This window comes from Malania oleifera, chromosome 5, assembly GCF_029873635.1.
Source record: "Malania oleifera isolate guangnan ecotype guangnan chromosome 5, ASM2987363v1, whole genome shotgun sequence".
Classification (NCBI taxonomy): domain Eukaryota; kingdom Viridiplantae; phylum Streptophyta; class Magnoliopsida; order Santalales; family Ximeniaceae; genus Malania; species Malania oleifera.
Window position 1 is genome coordinate 98,739,862 of NC_080421.1, and position 9,866 is coordinate 98,749,727.

The following is a 9,866-nucleotide window of genomic DNA, read 5'->3' on the forward strand; positions in this document are numbered from 1 at the left end:
AGAAAATCACCAAAATTGAACACTGCTCCAAAGTTATAGCATTACAATTTAGTAATATTAACACTTATAAAAAGTGAAATTACCATCCTAAATTGCTTATAGAAATTCACTTAAAAAAAAAACAATTGTTTTAAGCAGTTTATACAATAATTAATCTTTTTATCATTTCAAACAACATTGATTGTGAAGAAACACTTAATTTTTGTCTTTTGTTTTTATTTTATCACAAAGAAAAAATATTTTTGGAATTGATTAACCAAATAGTTATCCATGTTTTCTAAAGTGTTCCATGAAACTACCTAGACATAATTAACAAAAAAAATTTCTCTATTTTCATTTTTAAAAAATAATTTTAAGTGCAATTAATTAAATGCATTCATTCACTTTTGAAAAAAACAAATTTGGATACAAGTTTTAGATTACTGACTGATCAAGGTTGCAACTTCTTTTTAACCTCTAACAAAAAAGAAAAACTACAATGCATAACTAATGAAATAAACAGTGTTTGTTACATAAAGTTTTAGAGAAAAAATCAAACTTTCTAGTCTTTCTTCTGAAAGATAATTAATTTTTTAAAGTTTTAATAAACTATTATTGTTTATATAAAAGGGTAGAATGGGTGAAATACCAAGTAAAATTACTTAAAAGATCTTCCATCAATCCATCCCAAAAAACAGGATTTCCTATTCATTTTGAGATTTTTTTTTTTCTTGTGTCACTATGTTAACCTTAAGAGATTAAAGTCAGAGTCAAGACATAACAAATCTTATGAGCAATGTATGCCTCATGTACACACATTCTCATTTTTCCGATCTAAAAATTTTGTAATTTTAATATTCAAAACTTCGATTATGGGAAGGAAAGATAAATTATTAGGTACACCGGTTGTATACACAGAAATTAATATGCTTTCACCGTGTGTAGAAAAAATAATTATAACTGCCTAATTTAGTTAAAATGCATACACATGATGAAATCATGGTAGTTAATTTTTTTTTGGGAAGGAAGATAGGTTACCTTGTCTAGGGACATTATGAGCCTCAAATAAATAAATAAAAATTTATACACACATACATGCACATATCAAGGGGTTTTGTGAAACTTGATTATTGAAAGATATGAACTTCATATTGATATATATATATATATAAAACCTCTAGTGGGGAATTGCATGAGATTATGCAACATGTTAGTTCAATAATAAAAATAAAAATAAAAATAAACCATGGAAGTTGGGATTCTTCTTCAAGAAATTTTGTATCTTGATCCCTGTGAAAAACAAGGGAATTGGAAGGGATTAGCCTTTGAGTTTTTCAAATTAAAGGAAAATAAATGAAATCATCTTACCAAACCAGCTAAATAATTTTATATACTTATACAAATCATATAAACACTCGAAATAGAAATCATAGTCTTAAAAGAACCTACACCTAACCAGAAATTCTTGGAACAACATATTATATAGGCATTGAAATTTAGTTTGCATGCTACAGGAACTAGTTTGCAAAACAGCAACTCAGTAACTTTGCCCCAAATCCATCCTTTGCAATCTGCAATTATTTAGGCATATTCTCAATAGAAAAATAATATTCATTTGATGTTCTAAAGCTCATAAGTCACTCCCACCTTTAACATTCTCTTGTGAGGAATGTCAAACACTTTCTCAGTTTGCCTTATGTTCCTTTTCAAAAAATTGTAAGCATAATTTATCACAATCCTCTTTCCCATCCTAGCTCCTTTGCTTGCAATCACCTCGCTCTCACCAATTAGGTGAATGATGCCAGCTTTCGAGGCATTCTCCACCTCAAAAATCTCTTTACTTGACATTTGTTGTCGTTTTTCATCTTTAGATTGTGTGACAAGCTCTTTCACATTATCATCATTAAACAACCTATCATCCAATTCTTCGTTCTTTCCAATGTTGTCTCCATCATCGCCAGCCCTTGGAAGCATCAATGCTTTATCCCTCACAAACTCCTTTAGTCTCTCAACTAGCAAGATTTCAAAAGGTTGTTTCTCATTTTGCACATCGGTATACCCATATCTAACAACACAGCGAAACATGTTAAGATTGCTTGGATCCAATTGGCGAAAAAAAAACCTCTCTTCCATTGGCACCTTGCTTACGGGCAGTGATTTGATAGAGACAAAAACAAGGACAGAGTGTAGCGCAGGTACATTTTCCATATAGTGCTTGAAGATGGGAGGGATTCCATGAACAAGCTCAGAGTAAAAGATGGCAAGTCCTGGCATCCTACACAAGCTTGTGTTGGCAACCAGCTCCTTCAACTTTTCTCGAGATATCTTGTGATTGAGCTCATAATAGTATTTCTTCCGGTACACATCGTTCCAAATATACATTATAGCCACTAGAAACAAGGCAAAGGCCAAGGGTAAATACCCCCCTTGATCAAATTTATAGAGAACTGAGCTCAAGTACACAAGCTCAATACTGCAAATGACAAGAACATAAGCCATTATGAGAATTATATTGGTCTTCCATATCATGGTCATGATAAGCACCAAAAACCATGATGTGAGTGCCATGACGAACACCACTGCAATTCCTGTAAAAGACAAATATAATTCATAGTTTCAAATGAGGAAAATCCCTAAATATGTAAAGAACATGTAGATCAATTTAATGGCCAAGTATAATAAAATAATAGAAGTATGATTACCATATGCATTCCCAATTTTTACAGTAGTCTTGAATCCGACAGTGACTCCAACACAAGCCAACATAAGAAGATAGTTGACTTCAGGTATATAAACTTGTCCTTCATACTTTGTTGAGGTATGCACAATCTTCACACGAGGGAAGCAACCTAGAGAAAGGGATTGTTGGATTATAGAAAATGCCCCTGAGATCATGGCTTGGCTTGCTATTATCGATGCTAAAACAGCCACAACGAACATTGGCCAATATAGTGGCCCTGCACCATACAATATGTTACATAAACAAAGAGTACTAAAACAAGATGCAAATAAATGGGTTGTGTTGTAGGTTATAATAATTTGGTCATAAAATCTTGCTATAAACTTAGTTTGGCGGGGAGCTCTTCTCCAACACCTACCAGGAATAGACTTGTAGAAGGCATCTGAAACATCATCAAGGTGTTGGTGAAGGTAAGATGCTTGTCCTATATATGCAAGTACAATAGCTGGGTATGTCACAATGCACATGCTTACTTGTATGGATCGAACACTGAAGTGACCGAGGTCAGCAAACATAGCTTCGGTTCCTACATTTAGGCAACAAATTCAAGAATCATCTTGCTTTTTTATTTTGTATAGAGGAAAAATTGTATAAGGCAAACAAAAAATCAATTGTGACCTGTTATGGAAAGGATAGTTCCGCCAAGGGAAATCCATGCTTGCTTCTTGTTCCTTTTGAAATACTCTATAATATATTGTGGATTTAAAGCTTTGATGACAATAGGATCAAATTTGATGAAATTGTAGAGGCCAATACAACCAATCATCATGAACCACACCAATATTATTGGAGCAAAACTGTAGCCCACTTTGTCGGTTCCAAATCTTTGAATTGAAAATAGAAAGACCAAGATTGCAACTGATATCCAAACAATCTTCCCTGCATAGATAAAGAGGTACACACACAAAGGAGAAAGTGACATGAATTATAAAGAAGAAGATAATGCATTTCAAGAATTCAAGCATCTATAAATTCTAACATTAATTCCATACCGATCTAGTTCATGATTTTATGAGATACTTTGTAAGTTATTTTAAAATACAAATTCCATATTTAAATTATTAAATTGAAGCAAATCATAGCAACAAAAGCTTATATCATTTCTAGAGAGGGACATTGTAAGTTAAAATCCATATGGAGCTTGATGAGATCAAATGACAAAGCTAACATAAGCAAGGTGCCATGTTCAAATTACATATATTGCCTCTGAAGTCTTCTAAGTTGGATCTTCGGTTTTGAGTGTTGGGAATTTAGCTTCTCAATTGATGAGATAGGACATTGATGTTTAAGTGAAAGAATATAAATTAAGAGGGGACAAATATTATCTTAATGGAATATATATTAGAAAAAAAGAAATTTTAATTTTTTTTTATAATTTTAATAGTAATAGGATAATAAACTTTGGATGTTACAATCACATGACTAGAGAAAAAAATGAAAATAGAAAGTATCTGAATATAAATGATGGCAAGTAGTGGTGATAGCCACCAACTCCAAATCGCCTATAACTCATGTGGGCAAGATAGTACTTGTAACGTGGTTCACCATAATGAGTGCAACTACTAAATGTGTTGCTTGTTCTTGGAATGAAGAAAAAAAATATTATCAACATTAAAACTCATAACTTCAAGGAATTACGTGGCCTTCAACCTAAACTATGTTTAGCTGTACCAAATTTTTATGCCTGTGGGTATAACGATCATGAAAGGACGAAGACTCGAGTTTATTTACATGATGCCAACTTAAGAAACATAAGGAAATTGTGTGCGCCTAGCGTAAGAAGAGAGTGCAAGAGTGTAAGTAGCAGAAATTTTGTGTAATTTTTGTGCAAAATTGTGAGCATATGGTGTGTGTAGGCAGCAAGGAAGTGCTATGTAAGTGAGAGTACTTCTAAGAGTGTTTAGTGTCATCTTGTAACTATGAGGTATATTAGAGTGTTTAGAAGTGTTTGTTTTTTTGGTTTGAGTGTCTCGTTGTCTGTCTAAGTGTAAGATGTTGGGCACCTACTTTATTTCCTCAAATCAATATGAGTTAGTCTTTATTGTGTCCACCACCTCCAATTCTTAACAAGTGGTATTAAAGTTGCCAATTCAAAACCATGGCAAAGATCATGGCACTAGGAGATTCTTCTAATTTGTAGTTTGGGACTGTGAAGTTAGTTGGTCTATGTACAAACTTACTAGGTTAAGCATAGGGCATCACCAAGTAATGATAACAGATATAGCAACCTCATCAAAAACATAGAAAAACTTAACCACAACAACTATAAAAAATTGTAGCATTCACATGTAGTTTTACATGTTTGGGCAAGACTTGCATGAGTCTATTGTCAATAGTAAAACTACACCACCAATTGATGTTGAAGAATTGAAGAAATAGAAGGTAAGAACTAGCAAAACATTACACATGTTAGCATTAACAATAGAAGATAAGTTATTACAACAGATTAAGGACAAGAAAACACCCAAGGATGCATAGGACACCCTAGCATCTCTATTTGCTAAGACAAATGACGCAAAGATCCAATGGTTAGAGTATGAGCTTCTATCAGTATTGTAGTAAAACATGAGTGCAAGTCAAAATTTTAAGACAATTAAATCTATTTGGGGATAAATTTCAAAGTTAGGCCTAGAAAATAAAATTTTAGAGAAAAGAATGAGAAGAATTATTATTTACAGCCTTAGGCTGAAATATAATAGTCTCATCACTACCACTCGTGGACGGGCCAAAGAACCAACTCTAACAAATTTGATAAATATATTAGTCAAGCAAGAGGATTTGGATAAAAAACAAATGCTTGGAGTCTCACTAAGGAAGAGGAAATGCTTTTTTTTTTTTTTAATAAGAGAAGCTTTAGTTGAATGGATAAAATGGTTGTGAGAGCACATGTTGGAGAAAAGTCAAATCAGTAAGGATAAAAGAAGACTAGAAAAAAAAAAAATGAGTTAGACAAAGAGGAGCTCTCAATGAGGAGGAGTTCAACAAAACCACAACAAAGAAGAAGATGAAGATAAGAAATATTGACACCTAATGTTATAACTATGGGAAGATAGGACATTTCACTTGAGATTGTTGGTACAAATAAGATGAGGGGAATTTCGCGACATCAATCTAGAGTAAAAATGACAGCAAAGAAGATTGAGACCTCTAAGCATCCTTCATAGTAATGGAGGACAAGTCTAATGAAGAGCACACAAGCTTCTTGCATTATTGAACTGAAGGAAAAATCAATAGTCACTATGGTAATGATAAAGTAGTTCATTATAATAGTTATTAGATAGTAGACTCTAAATGCTCCAATCACATGAATGGAGACAAATAGAAAGTAAAAAGTACTTTTGAATATAAGTGAGGGCAAGAAGTGGTAGCTATCAATAACTTCAAATTGCAAACAACTTATATTGGCATGATAGTACTAGTACCAAGGCTTAGCTCACAATGAGCGCAACTCCAAAATGTGTTGCATACTTGCATGATCTTGGAATGAAGAAAAATCTCACTTCAAGGAATTATGTGGTCTTTGGCTCAAATGATGTAACGTTGTACCAAAGTTTCTAGCTTGTGGGTACACCAACGTGAAGAGATGAAGACTAGAGTCTATTTATGTATAATATCAGCTCAAGAAGCAAAAAGAAATTGTGTGTTGTGTGCAAGAAGAGAGGAAGAGTGTGAGCAGCAGAAATGCAAGAAGAGAGTAAGAGTGTGAGCAGCAGAAATTGTGTGTCATGTGTACAAGAAAGAATAATGAGTGTATGTTGTGTGTGGACAGCAAGGAAGTGCTTCGTGAAAGTGTTAAAGTGTGCTTAGTGTCATCTTGTAATTATAAGGTATATTTGAGTGTGTAAGAGTGTGTAGTATTTTTGTGCGAGTGTCTTATTGTTTGTCCAAGTATAAAGTATTGAGCACTTACTTGATTTCCTTGAAAATCTATAGACATTGGGTACATTGTAGTTAACTAAGAGAAAGATAAAATGGCAAAACACTCTTGCCTTTGCCAGGTATTACTATTGTAAAGTATCATACTTCAAATTAATATCTAGATAATTCAACCTTCATATATAGCAATTCGTTTAGAAAACTTTCGTAACTCGGAATATCACAAACTTTTGTTTACATTTATATTCTAAGATTATGCATAAGAAGATTATGATAACGAAGAAAAATATGCAAGCATGGGAATTGGAGAAGTGTGATGGATATAGATACCTTCTGTAATGGAAGATGCAGCATACTTGATCCCGTTCACAGCTGACAAAACTGCCCACCCAAGTTTATCAAAACCAAAACATGCATGTGATGACCAGTTGTCAATATATATATATATATATATATATATATATATATATATATATCTGTCGAGAGAGAGAGAGAGAGAGAGAGAGAGAGAGAGAGAGAGAGAGAGAGAGAGAGAGAGAGTACCAGAAATGCAGGGGGTGAGGATGCCATCTCCAATGACCATGGAAGTACCGAGCAAAGTGACAAAGAGCAGAAAGTATTTGGCGAAAGGGCTGTTCTCCAACATTGACTTCAGGGTGGTTGCTCTGCGCAGCTTGTTATTTGGCAGCTCCAGCTCGTAATTTGAGACTTCTCTATCCTCCGCCTGCACACTCGGGATCAACCCCACCTTCGCATATCGGCATATTAGCGAGTACAGAGCAAACGTCCCTCCTGCACCAGTGCATTCTCATTCTTTCACAATTCTTTCACTTTCTTTACTTTATTGAATCAACCAAAAGCGCACACAAACACATTACTAATTTAAAATTACCAAATGCCATGTTAAGTCCCATTATTCCTAAAGTTAATTAGCAGTACCAGCTCAAAAATATCAATGGAACAGTCAATAATTAATAAAGTAAATCTAGTGAATCAAAAAGAAGGCAAAAATCAACATCGTCAACCATGAAGAGGCATCTAGTTTAGCGTGCACATGGACCGGCTGCAGGCTTCTTCACCTAATTACCTTCACAGTATGTTTAATATGTAAAACTGAGGTGAATTCAAAAGGAATGAAATTAAATTTATTTCTCTTTTACCCTCTATCCATTTCGCAATTAATTAAACATGACATTGATATGATCACTGGGTAACAATTACAACTTGCAAGCATGAGACGGTAGGATGCGTACCGTCACCGTTGTCATTCGCTTGCAAGACAATGAAGACGTATTTGAGGAGGGTGAGAAGGGTAATGGTATAGAGGATGATAGAGAGAATCCCAATGAGGTCGTCCCTGTGGTTGATGCCGTCGGGAAAGGTGCTGGCGAGCACGTAGAGCGGCGACGTGCCAATGTCCCCGTACACCACCCCTAAGCTCTGGAATGCCAATTGCATTATCACCCACCATGATCCTCCCTGCTTCAATTTTTAATTTCAAACACCCAACCCAATTACAGCAATTTTAGTCATCATCATCATCATCATTCATTAGTGTCTACATGTATATATATATATATATATATATATAGAGAGAGAGAGAGAGAGAGAGAGAGAGAGAGAGAGAGAGAGGGAGATGAGGAAATTAATTGAATGAACAAAAGCCAATTAACCTTGGAGGTAACCCTGGAGGTGGGGAGCTTGGCGGATTCGATGTCAAGAGAGTCGTGTCGCCTGAGCTTTCTCCTTACAGCTTCGGATGGTGCATCCTCCTCATCATGCTGCCGCTGCTGCTTCTGGCGATGATGATCATCATCAGTACTCTCTTCTTGAAAATTATTACCGCTGTCTTCTATCACTGCATCTCCACCCATTTCAATTCTCAATCAATATCACAACTCCAACCCCTTCATAAATTACAATCTCTCTCTTAATGTGTATTAGGCTTCGTCATAGTTTTGGTAGTCAATTAAAAAATTTAAATATTAATAATTATAATAAAAACTTACTTTACATGAAAAAATATTAGCAATTTAAATATATTTGAAAATATAATAATTTGATCAATTGTTAGCATCAAATTTTTTTTTTTTTTAGCAAAAATTTCAATTTTATTGATAGTCTTCATTTACCGTGATTACAAACATGTCATATGAGATTTACAAATAAACTTTCAAAACTAATACAAGTTTATCAAAATCCATACCATAATCAAATTAAAACAATCTAAAAATGTCAATATGTAATCAAAACAAACAAACACAAACATACCTGCAACTTGATTTCTCTTACCTACAAATAAAAACTAGAGGAAAACAGAGGAAGACCAAATAATGACAATTAAAGGCGAATGCTTGAAATACTCATCTTATTTATACGAATGAATCTTACATTTACATGAATCTTGCACCTTATTGTTGAAATCCTACTCAAGATGTAATTTTAACATCTTAATTTTTCTCTAAGCAATTAGAAGTTAATAAAAAAAAAAAAAGAACTAATTAATTAACAAAAGAATTTTAGTATTAAGGAGTGATGAGAACATACCATCCAAATCTATTGTTGAAGTACCAACCATGGTGGCGACACCAAGAAGAAAAATATTTGAGAACTTGACTACCGAGCTTGCGAGTTGCTAAGTCGATTGCAAGCTATTACCAAGTCAACTCAACAGGGCATCGATCATCGCTGAATTCACTTAGGATCAAAGTACAAAACTCAATAAGCCAAAATTTGAGTAACATGACCATTCGATTATTGGTGAAAAATAAGATGAGAATGAACACGCACAAAGTAATTCCCAACTTAAAAATATAGGTAGATTGTGATTTTTCTCAATCAGTATGATATTATAATAGAAAATTTAGTATGGCGATCAATTCTAGACTGTTAATTATTTTTTTCATTTGAAAAATTTGTTTTAATAATATCAAATCAACACATCAACGATATAAATGAGAATCTCAAAAAGAGTCATCTAATATAGTTTCATCAATGGTCCAAAATCTTCTTAATTCGGACCACGGCGGGCTTTGAATGTGGGCTTATGCCATGGGTGGCCCACATTCAACATCATTAATATTTTCCTTTTTATTTTATTTTGAAGAAGTTTTTAATAATACTAAATCATCACATCAGGAATATTAATGAGAATCTCAAGTCATTCTCTCTAACATAGTTTTCTTAATCATTGTCCAAAATCTTTTTAATTTGGTGCACATTCAACATCAATATTTTCCATTTTATTTATTTTTGCTTTATTCATGACTTT

General features: G+C 33.7%; 1 protein-coding gene across 2 annotated transcripts; it reads right to left on the reverse strand.

The window, feature by feature from the left end:
* Positions 1-1,376: 1,376 nt before the first annotated feature.
* LOC131155315 (potassium transporter 5-like) lies at positions 1,377-9,518 on the reverse strand. 2 transcript variants are annotated; one of them, XM_058108356.1, is made up of 9 exons: positions 9,143-9,518; positions 8,269-8,453; positions 7,849-8,074; positions 7,139-7,387; positions 6,926-6,976; positions 3,338-3,598; positions 3,078-3,245; positions 2,682-2,936; positions 1,377-2,567 (listed from the first exon to the last, which is right to left on the reverse strand). In XM_058108356.1, the coding sequence occupies exons 1-9, from the start codon at positions 9,171-9,173 to the stop codon at positions 1,603-1,605; spliced, it is 2,391 nt and encodes a 796-aa protein (XP_057964339.1). In that variant the 5' UTR covers positions 9,174-9,518; the 3' UTR covers positions 1,377-1,602. The 2 variants fall into 2 exon arrangements, with proteins under 2 accessions (XP_057964339.1, XP_057964338.1); XM_058108355.1 differs by having other exon boundaries at positions 7,849-8,077.
* Between the last annotated feature and the right edge of the window lie 348 nt (positions 9,519-9,866).

Coding starts and splice junctions, on each gene's coding strand:
- LOC131155315 (XM_058108355.1), bottom strand. CDS start 9,173: ATGGTTGGTACTTCAACAATAGATTTGGATG. Junction 6,977..7,138: donor CCTCACCCCCTGCATTTCTG/GTACTCTCTCTC, acceptor TTGGGTGGGCAG/TTTTGTCAGCTGTGAACGGG. Junction 2,568..2,681: donor AAAAATTGGGAATGCATATG/GTAATCATACTT, acceptor TGTCTTTTACAG/GAATTGCAGTGGTGTTCGTC.